This window comes from Trachymyrmex cornetzi, unplaced genomic scaffold (genome assembly GCF_001594075.2).
Source record: "Trachymyrmex cornetzi isolate Tcor2-1 unplaced genomic scaffold, Tcor1.1 scaffold21, whole genome shotgun sequence".
Taxonomy (NCBI): domain Eukaryota; kingdom Metazoa; phylum Arthropoda; class Insecta; order Hymenoptera; family Formicidae; genus Trachymyrmex; species Trachymyrmex cornetzi.
The window spans coordinates 506,694-531,893 of NW_017296741.1; the positions used below are offsets into that span (position 1 = coordinate 506,694).

General features: G+C 31.8%; 2 protein-coding genes across 5 annotated transcripts; one reads left to right on the plus strand and one right to left on the minus strand.

Moving 5' to 3' along the window:
- Positions 1–5,205: 5,205 nt before the first annotated feature.
- On the plus strand, positions 5,206–19,738 carry LOC108759951 (beta-glucuronidase). 4 transcript variants are annotated; one of them, XM_018505685.1, is made up of 11 exons: positions 5,206–5,255; positions 13,799–13,990; positions 14,343–14,441; positions 14,848–15,024; positions 15,331–15,563; positions 16,760–17,039; positions 17,484–17,758; positions 17,865–18,126; positions 18,455–18,643; positions 18,954–19,092; positions 19,443–19,738. In XM_018505685.1, exons 1-11 carry the CDS (start codon positions 5,232–5,234, stop codon positions 19,622–19,624), a joined length of 2,052 nt encoding a protein of 683 aa, XP_018361187.1. In that variant the 5' UTR covers positions 5,206–5,231; the 3' UTR covers positions 19,625–19,738. The 4 variants fall into 4 exon arrangements, with proteins under 4 accessions (XP_018361187.1, XP_018361189.1, XP_018361188.1 ...); XM_018505687.1 differs by lacking the exon at positions 5,206–5,255 and adding an exon at positions 8,759–9,230; XM_018505686.1 differs by lacking the exon at positions 5,206–5,255 and adding an exon at positions 12,948–12,984.
- On the minus strand, positions 19,539–20,949 carry LOC108759952 (zinc finger HIT domain-containing protein 3). The gene is made up of 3 exons (XM_018505690.1): positions 20,802–20,949; positions 20,110–20,463; positions 19,539–19,624 (listed from the first exon to the last, which is right to left on the minus strand). Exons 1-2 carry the CDS (start codon positions 20,873–20,875, stop codon positions 20,124–20,126), a joined length of 414 nt encoding a protein of 137 aa, XP_018361192.1. The 5' UTR covers positions 20,876–20,949; the 3' UTR covers positions 19,539–19,624; positions 20,110–20,123.
- Positions 20,950–25,200: the final 4,251 nt, after the last annotated feature.

Below are 25,200 nucleotides of genomic sequence, written 5' to 3' on the forward strand. Positions count from 1 at the left end.
AATTAAAATTTATTTTAATTTTATTTAATAAAATTTTTTTATAAAATTAGCAGATAAAATTTTATTTTTCATAATTAATTAATAAAATTGAGAAAAATATCTATTCAAACATAACTTCCAATTATTGATCTCTATATGTGTGACAAAGTTGCTTATAAATTAATTAGAAAAGAAATTGTTTAATAAAATTAATCGATATTTCAAAACTCATAAAAATTCATAAAAATTATTTATTCAAAACCAATTATTCATTTGTTAAAAATTACCTCTTTAAATTTACGAAAAAAAATTCCGCATCTTTTATCTTTCCAATAAGTCTCACTCACCGATCGCTGCATCCTCGTCGCAACGTTGTCGTCCGTCAAATCCTTATCAAATACTCTTGTCATCGCTGTCCTTTCTATCTGATCGATGCAGTCAGCGAGATCTCTCGGTTGTCATAATGATATACGTATTTTCCAAAACTTCCTTACGCTTAATCCCATTGCTGTGCGATTCGCTTTCGGCGGGAAGCACAGGTAGCTCGCAACGACGATCGTTTCTGCGGCGATCCGAATTTCGCTGTGACGATAAAAATGTTCTAGAACGTGGCGGTCTCTGTCGCAACGAACTACTAGTTCGTCCGACGGATTAATCGTCACCGTCGCTTTGCTATCCGCTGCCGACGCGGTGAATCCGACGGGCGAAACGACATTCGCGCGACAAGGCGCGTCGAACGAATGCGACGCGGCGCGGCGAAGATGGCGGCCGATGACATCGAACGACGCAGGACTTTCACTCGCGCGACTCGTATTCCGTGAAACGGCCGAATGCGACCGATGGCTCTCTCCCGTCGCTCCCGATATTATGTCGCGGCCGTGCGAATTAGAGATACAGTACCGCATCGTCGAATCCGCGTAGCGAAACACGACAAACTTGCGCGCGAGACGGCTGTGATCCGAACGTAACGGCTCTGGCCACGGGGTTCACACACACGGCGCGCGCCTCGTTGGGAATCAGACGCCTCGCGCGAGACGAACGACGGTGATTGGCCCAGCGTCGCTGCGACGCGGCTGCGCGACACGCGGAACGCGTCTAACGTTACTTTTTAAAAAGTATAGCCAGTATTCATTGAACGATATTCGTAATCAATTTTGAGTATATATCAGTTGTCCACATTATTAATTGGCCAAATTAAAATAATGTAATCTCATTAGTAAAACAGTAAAAAATTACTAGGAACGATGTGAGTGACATGTGCAATTAAATTGTGTACGTACAAGTTATACTTTGCCGTCAATTTTTATATCTAAGACTATTTTAAATAGTTTTAAAATGTGAAAAAAATCGCATTAGCATCGTAAGACGTTACTTAAAATAGTCTTGAAATAAGAACGGACTGAACACCTCCCATACAGCACAGAAATTTGCACTAACATTGCAGAAATGTTGCAATATTGCAGATTGCGCTGTAATATCGCTGCAACATTGTAGGTATTAGGAATTATAATATATACCTAATATAGATATTACGGCGCAAGATTTTACAAATCTTGCAGTATTGTTACAGAGACATTAAAAAACATTTTGGCTCTCGAGTAATGATCAACTGCTGTTACATGTGGAAACATCAATTAAACGTTATATGTTTAATTATTTCCATTAATTTATGGCTTCTGCACGCTGAACGTGAAAACGGTTGCCGCGCGACAAAATGCGACGCGGTAACCAACGAATATGTTAGGAGCTGTAAGCTTATTGGCGAGGGAATAACCGCTTAAGGAGGTTGTAAGGCAAATGCAATATGTTAAGAATTACTTGAAAAAATTACAGACTATTCTAAATTTCATTTAATAATAATACAAAAAAAATTTAAACAATTGACCATCTGGATTAAAAGTTATTAAATAAGTAGTAATATTTTTTAAATTTGTACTCTAATATAAATATATGAAAATGTATTATAAAATAATGATAAAAATCTCAATTTTTTTATATAAATACTCTAGGAATTCAACAACATTTTTGTAAAGTTATCTTGAGATGCAGACATTAATTGTTCAGTAAATAAATAAAATTTGTTATTTGTTATAAACCAATGGTGAATCTCAATGAAACTTTGCATAAGTCATATTTAGTACTTAATATATTTATATAAAAACATTTAGATTTTTCTTATTATTTTAACAATTTTTGTTTATAACAATAAAACTAATAACAAATAAAATAAATAACCTATAAAAATGTGTTGCTCAATAAAACCAGAATGTTATGAACACAACTTTCAAATGTATGTATAATAGTTTGTTTAAAGCGAAAATATTAATATATGTGTTTTGTGCCCTTACAACCTTCTTAATGTAATCGTGGGACAGAGTCCTCGAAATCATTATAAAATTCATATAAAATCTCTACGTATAATCCCATAATTACATATGCAACCACGAGAAATCATTGTATAATATTAAAATTAATTAAATAAAATCGTAAATGTAATGAAGAATGGCTCAATATAAATAACAACAATAAAAATAAGAACAGCTACAAGCCAAGAAACATTATAAAGTAAGCAAAAGCTTAAAATAAACACATGTAGTAGCTAGCAAAATAAATATATTTCAAAATTAATAAATAAAATCGTATATTTTACCAAATTACTTGATATATAGTGAAAAAAATTATTTGTAATCAGATGAAATTATGTAATCTGCGGAATAATATTTCAGCTAGTGGTTACTCTCGCTTATTATTATAGTTACCGCCTCGCATTTTTCCGCGCGGCAAGTGTTTCCACGTCCAGTGTGTGGGAGCTACTAGGAATTAAGATGCCTTTTCATGCTGACGCTCGACGCTCCTTTTCAGTATTAAAATAGGTTGATATTCGTCAATTTCTGTTACGTGACTTATTTTGACGCCGAAAATGAGCGTCGACATGAAAAGGCACCTTTATAGTGTTCGTTGTAATATTTGTTGCTACCACGCGAGAAGATTTTTCAAATTTTGTAATCAATTCTCATAATTTTTTGGAATATGTGGATTTAAAAAATTCTTTGAATATGGCAAAGAAAAAATGAAATAGAATACGTGGTGTTTTTTATTATTTCCATTTCATTAGTTAAGAATATATATAAGTATATAAAAGAGGCGTATCTGCATAAAGTGTAAAATATTATATATATTAGCGAAAAAGTGTAAAATATATGTCTACATATATAAAATTTTAAAAATATATACCTGCATATAAAAATATATATACCTACATATAAAATTTGTAATTAAGTATAAAATATAATAATTATACCATAAAATACACATTAATTATTTTTCTGCATTTTTTTTATTTATATCACAAATTGTATTTCAAATTATATTCAGTAATAATAAAAGAATTATTTTTAATAATATAATTACAAATACATTGCGTTGTAACATTACGACATTACAACGCGAATCATGCTAAAGGCGGACGTTTTTATGATGCTATGACATTGTAACAACGTTGAAAATACATTGCGCAATCTATTTGCAATATTACAACACTGCAATGAGATATATCTGCAATCATTCTACGGTCTTTCTATGCTGTACGGGTAAAAGTACAACGATATTATTTGGCTGTTAGAGCCAAATTCAAATTAAATATCAATATTTACATTCACACATTACTCTCGACCTTCTCCGAAAATATCTTCATGGCTTAGACTGTCATATTCAGTAATATATGCTCTACTGTGCTGTAAGGTACCGTGCGGACACAATGCCAGGAATAAAATGGATACAGAAATATTTTGTTAAAGTCAAATTGTTAAAACCACATGATACCAGGATAAAATGTATTTACTGTAGACAAATGTATTCCTCTATACTAGAAGCAAGATACCATTTAAGTTATGCTCATGGAATTAATAAGTAATTGACAGAAGCTGAGTATGACAATATCTTCCAGAAGACGAAAAGGTAAGCTTTACAATACGAAGCTTTTGAGTGAATATGAAAATTCAAATTACATATTACAACAAATATAAAATGTTAATTGTAAAACGTAATCTGACAAAATTATCCGAATTTAAGAATTCGTATAAGTTAGTAACTTAATTATATTCAGATACTTTAATATTAAAATTTGGATGATATTCATAGTATTATTCCTTTTATACAAAATCCATCATTATGTAGAATTTGTAAAAATAATATCTTATTATATAAAAATTATATATAATTACAAATTTCTAAATAAAATATGCTTCAGATATTATACTTTTTTTAAATAAGTGTAATGACATATTGTAGAATAATTATTGCAAAATGTGCGTGCGCGCGCGCACGTGTGTGTGTGTGTGAATGTTACACATTCTTTGATTAATCAATTCGTAAAATTCTTACTTTTGATTAGCTAATTAAATTATTCAAAATATTTGTAGTGAGATTTTGATCGTATCTTTATTAGAGTCACAATTTATTATTAAAAATAATAAATAACAATTTATTATTAACGTGTTGATTTTATCGGGCATACTTTTATAGTTTGACTACAAATAAGGGAAAACTTCTCTCTCTCTCTTTCTCTCTCTTTCTAATCGCGATATTCAAATGATCTCGCACCATGAATACGGAATGAATTGTCGACTGATAATTAGAAGTTGAGGCTTAAGGTAAACGTCCCAGTGATTGGACATATCTATATCTGGACATTTACTCAAAACTTTTTTTGCTTAAATCATTATTCATCTCTCAAATGCTTTTTCAAATATAATATTGTAATTTAATTGTAATCCTTCAATACAATCAAATTATGCCGTGGTCTCGTCCGAATGGATAAACTATATGTAGTCACGCTTTCTTGCCGGCTACGTCAACAGTGTTTACAGTTCTTGCTCAAAAAACCAAAAAGAAGGAGGGCGCTCCTAGGCCACGCACGCACGTTACTTCTGACATCATTTCGTTTTCTCAATATGCTTTCTGTTCGTGCAGAGTCAGTGTTCTTCATGGTGAGTGTTTTTTAATACATTTCCCGTACTGTTCCTGCGTTCCTAACATGCCGAACCAGAGAGATTGATTATTCGTCGAAAAGTCGCCCGCCGACTTTTTCGAAGAGGATCAAGCGCAAGCATCGTCGAAGATCCCCCGGCTATCAATCGCGATCCAAGTCTAGGCAACATACCCGTTCACCAGTTCGACCTTCGAAAGTTTTTTCATTGGAGCTATTCGGAGAGCAGACTCAACCCCCTGTAATAGCCTCCTGGACTCTCCTCATGTTATCCACCATTAAATCTGAGGTTCGTTCCGGTCTTAAGGATGACCTCAGGAATAAGCTCCTGACTAGTCATGAACCGAAGGAGGATTTATCGTTTCTCACTCCTCTGAAGGTTAACAAGTACATTGTAAAACATTTTAGATTAATAATTTAATTGTGATCCTTCAATACAATTAAATTATAATGTTGTAATAAAAGAAGCATTTAGGATTAATAAAAATAAATTTTATATAAATGTCCGGACATAGGTATATGTCTTGTCATTGAGATATTTACCTAATTAAAAACCTCCTGATAAATAACTTGATAACGAAGTATTCTAACAGATTTTATCCAAACTATTATTGTTATACTTGTCAGTTCGAAGACGGACTGAAATTGATTTCATTGTAGAAATTAATCGACTATGTGATATATCGATGCCATTACAATATTGTAACATCATATAATGTAGGACAAACTGGTCAAACAAACTCTTCTAGTAATTCTAAAGTTACATATCTTGTGAAAACGTTAACGACTAATGCGCGCAATTAGTATGATGACAGCACATTATCACGTGGCAATTATATCTAGAGGACAAGACATTGAATTGGAAAATTGCTCACATTATCGGTATTAAGATAGTTAAAATGCATGCCAGTCGGTCGCCGCCGGTCGTTCAGTGATAATTTGAACAATAAAGTCCGTCGATAAAGAAATTCTCCTATTTGTCGACGAGGAGCTGGGTAACCAATCAAAATGCGCGATTTAAATTCGCTGATTTGAACTCTGTAAAAATTCCAGTACAAAAGATATTTCTTTTCTAATAAATTAAATAAAAAGTATTTGATAGAATTTAAAAGAATATTTATGTTTTTTAGTGAGCAAAGGATATATATATGACAGTAACTGTCTTCAATTCTTGTTACATGATATGTAGAGACAAAAGAATTATATAATATAAACGAAATTCTTCTAAATAAACAGTTTAATAATTATAGATTTAATAATTAAAATAATTTTATAAGCAAATAAGGAATTAAATAAATAAGGCTTTTTCAGAATTAGGATGCCAGTAATAACTTACTCATATTTGAATTAGAATGCTAACGATAATTTATTCAATGTTTGTATTTGCACAATTAATCCGCTTAATGCGATATCACGTAATAATTACAGCGATTTATTGTAGAAATACGGTATTTAATTGTTATAAAGTACAGAATAGAGTAGGTTTTGCAATAAATTTATTGAATATACTTATTTGTATATTTCAAAATTTCTGGTTCCATAAAATTTGCCTAGAAACATGTAAAATCAATAACGCAAACTTGTTAATTAACATGTATATTACTTATATTTAAAAAAAATTTATAAAATATTAAATATCAACGAAAGATTTATTCTATATAAAACTGATTCTTTCGCTACACACAACACTGAAATAGAATTTTCAAGCTAGATCAAATAATGTAGAACACAAATAAACTTTGTCCCTATTTACATTCTACATATATAAATCCCAACTATATTGTAATAATATTCCACGTGTAATTGATTATACTCTGAATTACGTATTAAGCCCCCGATTAAAAATCTGACAAATAAAAATTATTTAGATTGATCTCTTGTCAGATTAATAAATCTAGGCAGATATGAAGAGACAATTAAGGCCACGATCGGCAATACAAATTATATTCTGTTTTCCTCGTTTTTCATTTGATTTTTTTTATTGTATGAAAAAAATGCGCGCTCAGGTATACGAGCGTACACTTCGCTACGATGCACAACGCTATCGACCGTCGAACTCCCCAGCGTCTTATCGGATGGTCGTTAACCCGAGCACTCGCCATTTCCTTCCTTCCATCTTCCTTCCGTACGCGACTCCTTTCCGCAATCGCTAAGATCGTCCATCGATAGTCCCTTAAGACAGATATTAGGGAGCTTTTGCAATAACGTGGATTCAAATACGGTGAACGCTAAAGTCACGTTATCTTTTTCTTAACTAGTTGTTAGAAAGAAGATAATGTGACGTTCACCGTATCTGGATAAGCTTCCTTCGAAAAAGTAAAGTTAAAAACGCGAAATCACATAAGAATTACTGCACTAATTCAAATTTACATCGTAAGACTAGTACTTGTCGAATTTTATCGTACATAAAATTTTAATTATAATTATGCTTTATTAAATACATTTTTTCTAATTAATGAAATATTTTGTAACTTTTATCATTTGTTTCAGAGGTATTAATTTTTATTTAAATTTAATTAGATAAAGCTTTTTTTCTTTTAATTATAGTTAATGACTTTGTCTAGGTAACACAAGAGAAGAAGAATAAGCTTGATGAGTTTATGGCGTTATTTAATTATTCTGCCTTTCCTTTTTTATTTCCTTATTCCTCACTCTGACAGTAGCTTTGTAAAGACAAATAGGAGAATATTTCGCGAACAATAACAGCATCAATTACAATTTAAAAGAATGCAAGGCACGTGCGAGAAATCGCGGTAATTGTACTTGTAATGTATCGCAAGCGATGACGGTTCTACTTAAAATGAGGTAAGATTTGCAATGCATATTAAAGTATTATCGTTAAACGATACTAAAACTTTGCAACAAAAAAGTTTCCTACAAATTTCGTATAAATAATAAGTCTGCAATTAAATTGACTTTAATTGCAGATATATATTATATATTCAAAACAAAATTGAGATACATTGTAAAAGTGTCAATCCAGACAATACGCTTTGTCTAGAAAACCTTTTTATCCAGAGTCCAGGAAATATATATACAATAGGTATATTCAAAATGTGGACATAAAATGTCTTATGTCTCTTTTTTAGACATGCATATTGTCTAAGTAATTATAATGTCTTGTAAATATCTTTTGTTTGTATGTTCCAAAAGATGTCTTTATGATATCTGTGACGTCTTTTAGAATGCATACTGCCTGCATGAAAATCTAGGAAATAATATGTCCAAAATGCAGACATAAGATATCTTACATCCGCATTTTGGACATATTGATCTCTGGGAATGTATTAGACTTATTTCGATTATTATAGAGTACCCAAGAATCCTTGCAATCTCGATAATAATATATTATAATCTTCTTTATATATTTCCCCTTTTTTTTTAAATAGTATTTTACGTCTTTAATCTTTGTAATCTTATCTTGCAAAGTTCGGACCTCTTCCTCGACGACAGGAATGTCGACGGCAAGAACGAAAACAGGAGAGCACGAGGAAGTGAGGAGAAGAGCGCGAGATTTTCGGGTCGGCTTCCTGCGGGCCTCCGCTCTGCTCGGCATCGAGCGGAGCGGAGTAGTCACGCTCGGCGAGTCCGAGGCACAGGCTGGAGTGTTGCACATCGGTGGTGCCCAGTCTCCGGGTTAACGCGCGGATTTAAACACTCGGTGCCTCCAGCGATGATCCGGTTGGAAAGAGAAAATTTCACGCGTAACCGATGATCGATGACGACTGGTGCGAGTACATCCGCGAGACTATATTGATTTCGAGTTAGCGACAACTGTCTCCGTCCGTTTCTATAACTTTATATTAACTAAATTAATATTACATAATTCTAGCTATATTAGTCGTTTCAATGTCGTGAGAACAATATAGTTATAGTTATAATAAATGTGGGAAAAAAGAATTGCGTTGCGTGAAACTTATTGGCTTTGGTACGAGACAGATTTTCGATTTGGTATGCAAAGCTGAATGTAAGAATCGAGTTAATACAAAACAAAACGTTAGTGCGGAAAGAAAAAAAAAGTAAATAAATACACGAGTTAAGTGGTATATAAGAGGAAGGAAGCGTGAAAAACTGTGATTTAAGAAGAGAAAAAGAAAGCAAGAAGTAATATTCGCGAAGAAAGAAACAGAAGAATTTCTTTTCACGTCTAGAATATACATATAAGTAAAATTTCTTAAACAGACTGATAGCCAATCCACTTTTCGGCAACTTCTCTTTAGACACTGTGACCAGACTCGCGATAGAACGTGGCGATCGCTGCAAGGTTTGTTGCTCCACAATATACGAGATTTTTTTACGGATTTATAAATTCAAAATAAGTAGCAGTTTACTAATGAAAAATTAAATTATTTATTCAACAAATTTATGCGTCATCTAATAATTACAAAGATTTAATTATTTAAGCAACGAAGATCCAGCTTTGACCGTAATAGGCATTTTAAATTTCTAGTATTGATTGTGTTTCTCACATATACGGTCTAAAAAATAACGATATTATCTAATAATTACATTGCGTTTTGTAATATCTTATCAAAAAGATTAGCAGCTATTTACTTTCTACGTGTGATTTGTAATAATTAATAAAATGTAATGCTCACTTGCCTAATTAGACATTGATTGTGTTTCTCAAATATACGATCTAAAAAATAAAGATATTATCTAATAATTACATTGCGTTTTGTAATATCTTGTCAAAAAGATTAGCAACTATTTACTTTCTACGTGTGATTTGTAATAATTAATAAAATGTAATGCTCACTTGCCTAATTAGAACATCGATGAACATCAACGGATTTTTATGTCAAAATCATATCGATCTTTTCGTTATCAATATCGTATGTTTCAAAATGTGGCATCAAGACACTCGAAAAATAATTTTGATTAATTTCAAATTGTAATGTAAATATCAACGCGTCTCTAAAACAGTACATGATCGTGAATACATTAATCGCGGATCTGTGTTTGTCAACATTTCGTTTTTGAAATTTCGAAATTTATCTCCCCGACGCCAGGAAACAATAAATTCTCGATGATTTGTCGGCAATCCGTTTCGAAATTTCAACCAAAAATCCGTGATTCCGGCGACCGGACAATACTCCATTTTCCACATGCAATTTCCTGCGAGTCTCAAACACGGAAAATCGATCGGTACATCTGTCGGTTGTTTGTAATCATCTTACAATATTTTTTCCACGATTCCACAAAATATAATAAAACGAAATTAAAATATCTTTAACAATTTGAATTTACGTTCTATTCGCTTTAGTTTCTCAATTTTAATTTTTTTTACGATACTTAAAAAATTATAGAGAATCGCACAAGGTGTAATCTGGTCCGTTCTGTAACGATAGAATATTAGCATCGTTATATCATTACTCTGTGCCATTATCATCTCTCGTAATCGCGTCTCTTACACTTCACTACGCTCGATATGAATACATCGGTGTTAATAACGTAAATTCAAACCACACGCCGCGGGTGTTACGAAAATGCGTATACGGGAGAATGCCTGCGGGATCATTTCAGAGCTTCGCGGCTTTCGCGGATCAATTATCTTTGCACGTGAAATTGGGTCTACGAATTATCTATTCCCGCATAAATAGAGAGAAATCACGAACAAACGAGGTCGCATTTAGAAACTGTATCGATAGCCAATAGTAACAATAGACAATTGAAACAATCAGTAGCAGACTTACATTCGAACTGCATGCGACAAGATTTATTTTAAAATGTGACATTTATTTTATTTATATGACATTTTTAATACTCGAAATTGTTACCACAGAAATTTTCTAACTTCCTTATTAACTATACTTTAACGTTAACTAATAATAATTAATTTTAATTTCCTTTCTTTTTTTGGTCAGATATATTTGACACCCTTGTAGCATTAATTAATGTGTGTGTAATTTGCTACAAATAAAATCTTTAAAATCAATTTTAAAGGAGAGAAATTTCTTGTTTTTAAAAATAGATTTTTGAAACAACCAAGTAACAAAATTGCAATACTAGCCAGATATTATTATCGAGCGTAAGTTCAGACCTGGAACAATAGTGGCTATTCGAGGAATTAGGGACACCAGTGCCGTGGTATCTCTGTATACGCACGACACGAGGAAACGATTTGATGCTTTGGGAAGGGAAGTCTGCTCTCGTAGGAGGGCACCGTGCCAGGAAGCCGATATTGCTGCGAACGAGACCCCGCGGAGTGTGTTTGTGTGCATGTATGTGTGTGGGGTGCGACCGGCTCATTGCCCGACAGTTAGCTTTCATCGAAAGGTCATGCAAAACTGATCACCGAAAGTCTTCTTACTGAAAAGACATAAAAACTGAAATTTCCGAAAGTTCTTTTTGCTAAAATTTTTATTATCGATAAAAAATTTTAGTACGTTTATGCACCTAAATATTGCAGTATTTGCAATTAGGTTCTTATAAAAATTTAATACTGGAAGGTAGTAATTAATTACTTATTTTCAGTATTAGAAGCATTATATTGTTCATTGCTCTGAATATTCCAAATAAATAATTCGCAGTATTAAACTGACCAATATTAAATTATATTTCTGAAACTGAAATGTTTGAGAAATTTGAAATTAATATTTCGTTAACAAAAACGTTGAAGGAATTTATTTTATCTTTTCTCTCTTGTTTCATTATTTCTAGAGAATTTATAATTCTTTATAAATAATTTAATTAGAATATATTATTTGTGTGAAATACATTTCTAGATTTGTAAATTTTTATAATAGGAAACATATAGTTTTACTACGTTTTTTTTTATCTTTTAATAATCCAAAGTAATTTTTTAATTCAATTGAGCATTTTTTACGATAATACGTAATTTTTTAATAAATAATGATAAAATGTTATCTCTGCTGATACAGGCTATTTTCAATATAAGATAATAATTTATTAGAATAAAAATTCACACAACAACAAACATTATCACTACGTATATAGATAAGACTGGCGAAGGAGCTCGATCTATATTACGTAATTATTCGAAAAACGATTATCAAAATTATTTGATTATCGATTTTACTAATGCTTATTAAAAGAAAATTAAAGCAGCAGGCCGTACAATTCTATTCTGTGCCTTTATTATCGCATTTCGAGCCTTCTTTAGAATCTTTTCGTACAAAAGAACGGATGCCAGAAGACCGGTCTTCCTCTCTTTGTGGATGTCGAATAAAATTAAAAGAGAAAAAAGATAAACAGGATGACTCGCGCGCAACCTTTATACAACGAAGCAGACTTGAGGGAAGGAATAATTATTAGACAAATTATATGTTATATTGTCTCTAAACGTGCTTTATCAGTCTTGCAAAGAACAAAAATATAATAGAAAAATAGAGTTTGTTTCGAGAGCGGTTTCAAGGTTTCAACACATTTACTGAGAATAATAAATATTTTATTATTTTGTTAACATTACACATCCTCGTTGACTCTTATCGGCTTTTCTTTCCTAGTTTTAATTTATTTAGTTTTGATTTATATTCTTTAAAGTCTTTGTTATTGTTCCGACACGTCGCATCGTAAATAACATTTATGTATACATGATTTATTCTTGGAACTAACAACAATACATTTATATATGTAAATTAAATTTGCAATTTTCAATCTTGATTCGTAGAATTTCGCATCTGAAAGTAAATGTGTTATTTTCTTAATCTCAGTTTACAAGCAATTTTTTATTAATTTTTTCAATAATTACATAGTCATAGATCAAACCTCTTCGTCTTATCTGCACACGCAATTTGCAGTGATAACATTCAAATTATTATCTCATATTTACGTGATGGAACAGTGGATTTTCCGCTGTATAAATCGTTTGTATTATCAGAAGGATAAATATTAACATAAAGCGCTAACAATGTAGAAGGATGTAAAAGTAACTTGTCACGAATTCCTAATCAGATCCACGATTTTGCTAATTTTCTTTATCGAAGAAGTTCGCGCGATATATCAGTCGACTGTGATCAACAGCCGCGACTGGTCGATTCAAGCGTATCGTAAACGTAAGTGCATGTCAGTTGTGTGCTGTTGTGGTGGTGCAAACTATCTTTATAACATACAAATCGGATGTCGTGAATACCTTAACGTTCGATAGCAATTTTCTAAGGTATTTTCGGGAGAATCGCGTGATATTTATACAAGTCATAACTATTCGCCGACAAGAAAGGGGGTCATAGCCATCCGTCACAGAGAAATAGGCAACGGGTGATAATTGACAGTTCTAGCGTGTGACATGACGTAAGGTTATACGATAAGCACAGATTATTCATCGTGTTAAATAAAATTGTGAAAAAAATATTGCCTTCTGAACCTTTGTGTCATAGGCCGCATTATCCAAGTGTTTGCAATTGCCATACTTGTTCATTAGACAGTGACGCGAATACGACAACGTTGAGAACAATCGAATAAACCTTGCGAATTTTAACGCATTTTTAATTATTATTAATTAAAATTGAACTTTCATGATAGCTTCTAAAATTATATCTTCTATATTTTAGAACTGTTCTCTGTACTTTAAATATGCCTCGATTCTTTTGAGGTAAAATTATGATAATTAAAACGCTTTTATCAATACTTTATTTAAATAAGCGTTTTTATTTTTAAATTTTATAGTATATGTAACGTGAATTAAAATGCGCACTAACATTGTTATATAGCATTGTTATAAGTACACATTCTGGATTTCCATCTCTTAATTAAAGCTTTCTTTTAATCTTTTAAGAATTTATTTTCATTTTTACTTCAAAAGGTTCGTTTAATTAAGCAGAAATCTTAAGATCTTGATTACGAATTGTGGATGCTAATTCCTTTGTTTAGGAAGGTCACAGAGGAATGTGGTACTTGATTTTCTTGTTGATCGGCAGCGCGATGGCCGGTGAATCCGGACCGGAGTCGCCGCCGGAGTTTTCCGATACAACGATCAAAATTGAAGCGCCGCTACCTTACGAGGAGGCATTTCCGACTCCGCTTCCTGGTCTGCTATATCCCAGAGAAAGTGAATCTCGAGAGGTAAAACTTCCTTGACACACACTGATCTTTTGATGCCACTCGAATCTCAAATAATCGGCTTACGTTTTCACACTTCTATCGCAAATCCAAATAAGTTTTCGGAAAAGCAATCCATGACATTATATTTTTTTATATCTCGCTTATTAAAAATAATTCTAAACATTTTGATTTTAATAAAGAATTTATTATTCTGTAATAATATAAAATATATATACACATTGTTTGTTAAACCGAAAGTAATTGCAGTGCACTGATGCAATTGTCTTAAGAATATTTATCTGTTTTATGAAGATTTTTATAATAAAAGTAAATGTAACAAAAATCACCAGATATTTTTAATGTTTTCTTCTAGATAAAGTCGCTCGATGGATTATGGGATTTCGATGTTTCGCCTGAAACAGATTTGCTAAAGCATTTTTCGGATGCGTGGCTCACTGGTGACTTATCGAGGGTACTCTGAATCAATTATCCATAATAAATTTTCTCGTATTTAATGACCGACATTACTTTCTTTACATTTGTCTCTCGTAAACTATGTAACGTTAAATATATTATAAATCTATTCAAATAATTTCTTTAAGATCCCGCTTATAAAATTTTGTCTACAGAAAAAACGTGCAGAATTAAACAAAAAAACTATAAAACAATTCAACATTTTACATTAAATATTTATCTTTTCATTCATTTATTGTTATTTATTTTCTTTTATCTACTTGCTTTTATTATCTTTATTGTTAATTCACGTCCAATTTCTTACGTTGCAAGAGTTACTTGCATTTTATAGTTTCGCGTAATTGCACGTTGTCCGTTTGTTATTACTTCGTCACCGTTCGCGTAAGACAAGACTGTCTTTACAGGTTGGAGAGATGATGAAGATGCCAGTACCCTCGTCCTACAATGACGTTACAACATCGCGTAACCTCAGGGACCACCTCGGTGCCGTATGGTACCACAGGACCTTCTTCGTGCCCTACTCTTGGAAGGACGAACGCGTTTTCGTCAGATTCGGCTCCGTCCATTATCTCGCACAAGTAGTAAGTATCTACCATTCTGAGTTTTTCAATTCCAAAGCGATCTTTTGGGACTTTTCTGAAATATGACTTATCGAAAATTGTAATTCGAGAATATCTAAAAAATATAAAATAAAAAATTAAGACAAAAGAAAGAAAAATGAACAAAATTCCAATCATAATAATTCTTCTAAATAAAAAATATATTTATTTGTGTTCAAAGAAATGTACGATAATTTTCGAGAAAAATATTAATCTTTAAGTTCAAAACGCATCTAAATTCAAGTAAATTGTAAGCTGCACATGTCGTTCATGTACATTTTTGTGTAGTGGGTGAACCATGTTTTCATAACCAATCATGAAATGGGCCATCTGCCCTTCGAAGCGGAAATCTCCTCTTTTGTGACCTACGGTGGCATGAATAATATTATCGTCAGCGTGGATAACACTCTGGGACAGAATAGCGTGCCCCAGGGTAAGATCGTACACGTGAACACCGACAACGGTACCAAGTACTTGCAGACCTACAGTTTCGATTTTTTTAACTATGCCGGTATACACAGGTAAACATTTAATTAACTAAAACAAGATAGTTCAAACAAAGATTATTTTTTAATTATTAATTATTTTATATTCAATACTCTTTATTTTTAGAAATAATCTTGACAATACGCTCTAAGACACCTGTAAATCACAAACATATAGGAGAAATATATTTTTAAAACATTAACATCATTTCTCCCTCGTTTAATTAACATTTTAATTACATTAAAACTTTAATTTTAATACTAAATATAAGCATATTCGGGCCTATGACGGCCAAAGCTAGATCTTTTTTGCCTAAATAATTCCCAGTGAATTATCTATATCCTATATATGTACATGCCTATAATATATCATATTTTTGTATTATTCAAATTTAATTTTAATTAATTAATTAAAATTATATTAATTACATTTATTTTTATACAACTAAATGCTAATCTTATTTCTTTCAACTTATTTTTTTTTAATAGTCTCAAACGTCTAAACAGATTAAAAGAAATGTATTAAAAGAAATTGTTTTAATTTCAAATTAAATCTCCAATTTTCGAGAGCAAATAAATATACATGTTGTAAATACAAGTTCAACACAATTATCTGACAAAGAGAAAATACGTGACAGGTGTAATAGCATTGTTCCGTTTCACAATTACATTATTACGAAGGACCTTTCGAGCTCTCTGAAACGATACGCGAATTTCACTTGTCACAAATAGATCTCTATCAAGGGCTTTGTAGAAAAACTAAAAAGAACATTCAATACGTTACCCGACAATCGAGATCATAAAAGACACGGTCATGATTTTTGCTTTTTTACGACTTACTTTTAAAATTTCTATAGCACAGAAAAATAGAGATAGATACAAATTTAATTATTTTCATCACGTACGATAATTCGAGATAATTATACAGCAATTCCAATGATTTGAAATACAAGAATAAAGTAAAATACAAAGGGTTCATTTATAAAGAAAATTACACTTGTAATTACACATTTTTTAGCAAAATGTTCTATTTATTTTAATTTTAATTTTTAGATAATTAGATTTAAACAACATTTTTGATAATTTATCATTCTGCATAAAAGTATCAATTTTTTATATTTGAGATCCTGTGTTCATTAAGTCAGAATGCATGATATTAATTATTTATGACATAATATATTTATGACATAATTGTTCCTAATTAATAAATTTTATTGGAACTCTTTACAAAGGTCCGTTTTGTTGTATACCACACCGCGTGTCTACGTTAAGGATATCACAGTGAGGACAAGTCTGATCGGCGATATGGGAATTGTCAAGTACACCATAGAGGCGGATGGAATGAATGAAGGGGAAATACCTCTCTGCAGAGTCACGTTGCTCAACGCCGAGCACACTTTGGCGATCAAAGAGCCTGTTTATGGCATATCAGGTACTCTGAAGGTCCCGCTCGCCAGACTCTGGTGGCCTAGAGGCATGAATCCCAAGCCAGGATACCTGTACACTTTGGAGGTACCGTAAAGTAGGGTAACTTTGGCCCAGTCAGGATAACCGTAAAATAGTATAACTTTGGCCCAATTAAAAAAAACAATACTTGAACAAAATCAAAACATAAAACGTCTCAAATTAAGACGTCTTATGTCCAGATTTTGACATGCAAACCATCTGGACATTGCCAAAATTTGGGCCAAAATTATCCCATTATACGGTATTATCGTTGATTGCTCAAAACTAGCAAGTGTTTTTTTTTAACTATGCCGGTATACACAGGTAAAAATTTAAGTTAATATCTCGTTGACAAAATCTATTTCGAATCGATACAAAAAAAAAGAAAGTCAGAAAGGAATGATACATTCTGTATAGAAAACTATACGCGCGGAACTGAAATATTAATTTGTTTATAAATTGTTAAAAAAATTTAAATTTTATTTGCCAAAACGACAAACGTTTTTTTAGATAAGATTGTCAACAGTAAATTCCACCAAACCAGATGTCTATCGATTACCGATTGGCATCAGAACACTCGCCTGGACTAATACGAGTCTCTTGTTGAACAATCGGCCAGTATACATGCGTGGTTTTGGCAGACACGAGGACTCGGCTATCAGAGGACGTGGTTTTGATCTCGTCACTGCTGTCAGAGATCATGAGTTGCTTCAGTGGGTCGGCGCAAATGCCTATAGAACCAGCCACTATCCTTACAGCGACGAAGTCCTTGATATGGCCGACAGGTATCGAGAATTTTCCACCTTTAAAATTATCTGATATGGTAAAACATTTCATCTTCCACTTTTCTTGTACTTGCTTTATTTCATTTTGTTTAATTTTATTTTGAAGATTGGGTTTCCTCATAATTGGCGAGTGTCCTTCCGTCGATACTGAGAATTATTCGTCATTACTACTCGCTCATCACAAGGATTCGCTGTCGGAGCTCATTCGCAGAGACAAGAACCGACCCTCCGTAATCATGTGGTCCTTGGCCAATGAGCCAAGAACCCAACTGCCCCAGGCCGAAGAGTACTTTATGCAAATCGCTCATCACACAAAAGCAATAGATCCTACCAGGCCAGTTACTATTGCTCTAGCTCGTGGAGTGCAAGTAATTACAAATAAATAAATATATGATAAAATAACATAAAAATATAGATAGTATTATTTTGATTTAAACTTTCTACAAAAGGCATAAAACCCTCTTTTAATATTCTCTAAAAAAAAAAAGAGGAAAACGATTTCCTAATTTTTAACGTTGAACATTTTTTAAGCTAAATTTCAAATTTTTAAGTTATACTTTAATCAAATGAAAGTTTAAATATTAATATAATTTTTATTATCGTCTAATTATTAATCTTCTATCCAAGATTTTTAATTTTTATCACAATCACTTATGACATGAAAATTGTTGACAAAATAGATATTGTAAATTTTAGGAAGACAAAGCAGGTCAGTTTCTTGACGTGATCAGCTTCAATCGTTATAACGCCTGGTATAGCAATGCTGGTAGACTGGACATGATCATTGACAGGGTTCAAGGGGAAGCCGAAGCTTGGCATAGAAAATATAACAAGCCAGTACTTATGTCCGAGTACGGAGCAGATACTATGCCCGGTCTGCATGAGGTAAAACTCATTTTATAATCACAAAAGCTCTCTTTTCATAATAAATTATAATATATATATTCTCTATACAAAATATGTAAAAGAAACAAAAAATAGAAATAAGATCCAAAAATAATATAAAAATGTTGAAAGAAATACTAAAGAAAAGCTATAAATATAAATTGTTACAACAAAAAATAAATGTAAAAAGATAGAAAAAATAAAATGAGAATATAATAATTATTTTGTTTAAGAAACTTTTATTTTATAACATTGTAACTAATTTTTTATTTTTTTATTTATTTACGCATTCTACATAAATTAATTGCAGCTACCGGAATACGTATGGAGTGAAGAGTACCAACAGAAATTATTCTCCAAACACTTCGAAGCCTTCGACCGATTGCGACACCAAGGCTTTTTTATCGGCGAATTCATCTGGAACTTTGCCGATTTCCGCACCGCACAAAGTGAGTATCGAATAAAATCTCTTCAGTAATTTATTATTATAAAATTTATTAATTCTTTTTAACAATTCAATGCGTTGATATTATCGCGGAAATTTGTGCTAATGGATTATAATAATTCATACATTTGTTTCACTGGTTCTTTGTATAATAATTAATTAAAAGAAATTTTCAATTAGTTAAATTAATAGCTTAATTTATTTTAAAATAACAATTTGATTTACAGAGACTATATAAATTTTTAGATTAAACTTCTTAATTTAAGAGAGGCATCATTCAAATACCAACTTGATTTCGAAAGATCTAACTTAAAACGCTTTTTAATAATATTTATCGATGTTTGTACGTTGCAGCGTATACCAGAGTGGGCGGCAATAAGAAAGGAATTTTTACAAGAGACAGACAGCCGAAAATGGCAGCTCATCACATTAGAAAAAGGTATCATGCTCTCGGAGCCGAATTGGACGGTGCACCAATACCTGACGACTTCGAAGACTATTACTATTCTTCTCAACACTCTGACTTAAAACTCTGACTGAATATAAGAAAAAGAAAAAATTAATTGCAATAGTTGTTTTGCAACAAATCTTAATTTTTGACAAAACTGCATTTTATTTTATCGTTTTGTACATCGATATGTAAAAGTTGCACCGATAACTTAACATAGAATTATACCTAATGTATGTATAGTCTATCATGAAATCATTGTGAGAAAAATATAAATCTTCCATTTATTCATCTAAGACTTGTTCACATTCATTTGTATGAAAAAAAAACTTTATATTGTGTTTTCATATCCATTTAATATCATCTGGTACAAACTTTTATACTCCACGTATTCTTACTGTGTACAGAAGTATTTAAATATTTAATAAATATTTAAATAAAGAAACAGCATTTTTCCGATCTTGACATTTTTATATAATTTGTAAAATATACTTACAACTTGTATTAAAAATTATATCTTTAATATATCACAGATTTATTTGGTGCAACAATGACATACTTAAAAATACTCACTTGTCAGAAGTAGTTTAACATGGTTTAGGATGATCTGGCGATTCTACAATATTCAGACAAGCATCGGCCATCTCCACAAATATAGGTTCTTTCTTCATAGCTAAAGCAATCGCCTCGGTTGGATTTGGACTATTCACAACTGTCTTCATAACGTTGCGCAAATGGGAAGATTGGAGGCACTGTTTCAGTTCTTTGCTGTCGCGCAACTGCCGTAACTTCTCCATAGGCACTGTGTCTTCCGTTGAAAATTCGTATTTCCGTTGATTGACGCTTTGATGATCCTTGGATTCCTCAGGTAATATTGGAGGCTCGCAATGTTGAGTCTTATGCTCTTTGCAACATCCTACAGAGCAACTAAAACAAATGAAAGAGTGTTGAGCCACTTAATCATAAAAATATGAAAAAAAGTAAATAAAACTTGACTAAACTATACAAATTAATTAGAGTAATCAAGATTATAAATAAAATTTACAGCAAAAATTCAAAAAAATTCAAAAAAATTCTTTATCAGTATTACAATTACGTTATAAATATCTTTTCAATAAGTTACATTAAAAATCACAAGTTTACTATTATTCTCTTGTATTGTCGAAAATTAACGTGACAATTTTCAAATGATGAAAATGATAATAATTTTCAAAGAAAGTACATAACCTTAAAAGAATACAATCAATACAAGCAGTTACACTTACTAGGATTCCCTACACGTCGGACATTTGTAAGGTGCACCATCCTTTCCGCAGACACAACAATTTCTAAGTGTCATAACTTAATTACTTCAGAAAGCTATTTAATACGTAAAAATATCGGAGCACGTGTCACGTGAATGTATTTACATTATTTACAGGACCACGTGATCCGCGAGCATCTTGTATATGGCGTCATCTGTGGATCGCTGAAAGAAGCAAATTTAAAATTCTCGAGATATTTAAAATTTAAATGGCAAATAGTTTTCGTGTATTTTTATCGCTTTTTTATTGCGGTACTCATCCAGAAATAAAATAGGAATTTTAATGAGTGTTATCTTTATGTTTTTTTTTTTTGAGACATTCAATAACAAGCAATACTTAACAAAAACCATCTCTTTATGAATAAGTATATAATATTAAATGTTACATATTTTTATGACATATATTTTTGTTGCGCAATGTTAAAAGCAATCTCGAGGAATTTTTAATTAATTTTATTAAATATTTATTAAGAATTATTATTAAACTTCATTTAAAGTTTTGTTTGCAAAATAAATTCGATTCAATAATAAATAAACAATTTTTGAAAATAAGAAAATAATAAATTTAAAAAATCGTTATTTTAAATGACTAATTCTCGAAAATTTTACGTGATTTGTAATAATTAATAAATTATATATTGAATAAACCTCACAATTAATTAAACGATTTTCTCTACTTCTTTATCTGCATATCGTTTCTTTTCGTTACACGTGTCCTAATTTGACAAGAAACTTTTCGCAGTAAACAAAAATATAAAATAAAAAAGCTCTGAGCATAAATCTAACATAGAAAATGAAAAAAAACCAGTAAGAGGCAACACAGTTATTGATGTATAAATAGAATATATTTATAACACACACATAAAATTAATCAAAAATACAAACGCTTCGACCATCGGTTCGATCCTCATAAATGCCACAAAAAAGAAAAAAATTAATAGTTATTTAAACATATTCATGAAATTCCGCGATTTTCTACGATTGTTGTTAACAAGTAAGTATCAACAAATTGAATAATCACAGTACAAAATTAAATTAGAAGGCCATAATAACTTAACGAATTTCGAACAATCCGACAATATTTTTTGTTTCTAGATTTATATCATCATTCATGACACTTTTCGAAAATCAGACGACTTTTGTGCATCTAAAATCGATGGCATTAAGAAAGTAGCATTCACGAGGAATTCACACCGCGAGGAGAGAAATTACGGAGCTGGACGACGTATTTCGATGAGGAGGAGGCGGAACTGGCCTGGATCTCTAAATGCGATCTCGTGGCGGATAACGATGGAAATTCGCATTCTTGCGATGCGAGAGTTACGTACGTACGTCACTCGCGTGCCGGACACGGTGCGTCAACCGTACGCGCGATTCCAACGTGATTTCATTTCACGTCACGCGAGAACCGAATCTCGCTTGAACGATTTTACCTAGCACGGAAAACGGATCTCGTTTTGATGCGTAACGCGATCTGAATTTTTGCCCTCGGCGAAATGTGAACCAAATTTCATTCTTGAACGAAATTAACGTTTCGACACACAGCAAATAAATTTTTCTTTAGTTCAACCGAGATTTACTCTCTCTTTTCAACATATTTTCGAAATAAATTAAATATTTTTATTTTTAAATCGCGATTTTAATATTGCACACGAAATATAATTTTGACATAATATAGGATACATTATTTTATTTTTAAATAATATAAAGCAAGAAATAAAAACTGTATTAGCAAAATCAAAAATGTGTAAAGTAATATATAATCGTAAATATTTAATTATAATACAGTATTTACACGGAAAGAACAGTTTTGCTGAAGTATTTACAAATTTAGTTACAGATTTGAAAATAATTTCTATTGGACCATTAGAATAATTATGTAGGACGCTCAAATTTAATTTAATTTATTGCAATAGCAAAAGGTAAAGTGCAAGACTGCTGCTATAAGTCTGTTTATACAATTGATACAATATAATAAACAAGAAAAAATATACAAACTTAATAGTATTTCTAAACAAGGTACAGCTATAAATAAACGAACAAAAATTAAAAATTAATTAAGGTGATATTCATAAATAACTTAATACGATATAATAAAAATAACAGATAACAATTAATAAAATAATAATAAATTAATATAATAAGCTGGTAAAAATAAAAATAAACGCAGAAGAAATGCTCTATCACGTGCAATACAATCAAATTGATTGTTACAATGTTAAAATTTTTTTTGCAGCATTACTCGTCATACTTGAGATTTCTATGTAATTATTTTGATAATCCAACAAAATTATTTTCAGATCTGTATCTATCTAAATTTTTTAAATTGTCCTTCTGCAAAATCGTCTTTTTCGAGTAGTTATAAAACTATTACAGAGATTAGAATCATCGACGTGAGTTGTCGTTGAAAGCTCTCGATGCTGAAACTTTCCTCCTGGGGCCAGTGACCATGAGTAGAGCTCGCGCGCCCAAGGTCATTGATTCCACCGGCAGTTCCGGCTCGGTTTCTGGGCCAGGTTAACCGACGGTCCCGCGACGGCGACGTCCGGAATACCTTCGCTCGCCGTGACGTCGACTTGGCCCGATACGGCAGACCAGTAACGAGCCGGTATAACTCAGCGATGGACGTAAATTCGTTCGAACCCGACAAGTTCTAATACAAGTTCCTTCCAATCAATCAGTAAATTATTAAATTTGATTATAGGCTATTATAACTTCGAGGTCCTTTTCATCAATCAACAAATGATTAAATTCGATTACAAAATATCGATTAATTTCCACGAGGAACGACTGATTTCATAAACGTCCCTTTAAATGGAAATTTAATTCTGGCTATTTTATTATTTAATTCTGCCTACTTTATTATTAAAAGATAGTAATTAATTACTTATGTGGAATATTAAAAATATTGAACAATATTATTTTTAATACTTAAAATAAATAATTGATTACTGCCCAGCAAACAACCTAAGAAATACACAAAATCAAAATTTTTATTTTAATTCTTAACGTCGATAAACAGTTAAATATAACATAAAATCATTTTGACTTTCATGACGTCAAAATAAAGTCATTCTCTTAACTTGCTTATATACCCTAGAAAGCTGATGTTACATGTCCTTATTTTAACGATAAAGACATCATTTTAATATCAAAATGACAATAAATAACGTCAGCTTATTTATTGGGTAATTTTCAGTATTAAAAACTGACTCTCTTACATTTCAAGCGAGAACCTTCAGAATTTTTTCAGAATAAATCCAATTACAAATGTGATCATTAAATTGTTAATTTAATTGTAATCCAGGTAATTGAATTTGAGATATCTAAGACTTGCAAATAATTTTGCAAGACCCTGCATATAATTCGCTTAGCCAACACGTGAATTACGGCCTTGCCGCGTATCGTCGGCGCCTCGCGAACATTCCGCCGCGCAAAATGCGAGTTGGCCGTTCATTCACGTCTGAGTCCCCGTTCAACAGCGGGGCATTGACGCAGCGGCACGTGCGAGTTTAATCCTTTGGAAAAGAGTTTCCGAAAGTCCAAACATCGCAAAAAAAGATTTCACGGATACTGGATGCTCTGATAAATAAACGAAAGGTAGATTAAACTTCTACCATAGACAGCCTAGATTAATTCTGAACAATGAAGAAAAGTATCAAATGAAAGGATCGAACTTTCGACGGCTTTTGAAGCAACTTTATATAATTCATTTTATAACATATAACTCTAAGATAAAATAAACTTCCCTCTTTTGTCTGTCATTACTAGAAGTTAATTGTTAATTAGTAAAAGCAGTTTTTGTGCAATGGAGGTGGTTGACTCTGTTCGACGAGCAGCAACGACGGCGTCTCGTTGCCCTTAATTGACATGAATTATAACGCAAATAATAAAAGCGAACTCGTGTTAAGAAACGGCACGTGGGTTTACCTTGAGGAGGTCGCGGTGCGTCGATCTCATCCTCTTCCTCTTTTTCCATCTGTGATGACAGGAGAATGCGATGACCCAGCACCAGGAAATCCTGCAGATGGTCGTACCGAATCGCGATTGTACGTATCTCAGATTACTTCGGCTGTATTAAATATATTACTACGATTAGAAATGATTATATTTATTAATTTAAAAATGTAAATGTAATATTTGAAATTAGAAAATCTATTTATTCTTTTATTACACGATTATATAGAATATAGATTTATCACTTTTTATCGTATTTAATACTAATAACAGTTATTACTTTATTTATCTAAATTAACAAAGTAACTATTTCCTGTCAAAGATGTTGAACTTTGTAGATAAAAAAGTTTGCAATATAGTTTCGAAGCTGCTTTCTGCATTTAATTATATATATATATATATAT

Excerpts from the sequence above, each read along its gene's own strand:
- LOC108759951 (XM_018505685.1), top strand. The coding sequence starts at position 5,232 with ATGTTATCCACCATTAAATCTGAG. Across the intron at positions 14,442-14,847 it reads TCACTGGTGACTTATCGAGG|GTTGGAGAGATGATGAAGAT; the intron begins GTACTCTGAATC and ends CTGTCTTTACAG. Across the intron at positions 15,564-16,759 it reads AACTATGCCGGTATACACAG|GTCCGTTTTGTTGTATACCA; the intron begins GTAAACATTTAA and ends CTCTTTACAAAG.
- LOC108759952 (XM_018505690.1), bottom strand. The coding sequence starts at position 20,875 with ATGACACTTAGAAATTGTTGTGTCTGCGGAAAGGATGGTGCACCTTAC. Across the intron at positions 20,464-20,801 it reads CCGACGTGTAGGGAATCCTA|TTGCTCTGTAGGATGTTGCA; the intron begins GTAAGTGTAACT and ends CATTTGTTTTAG.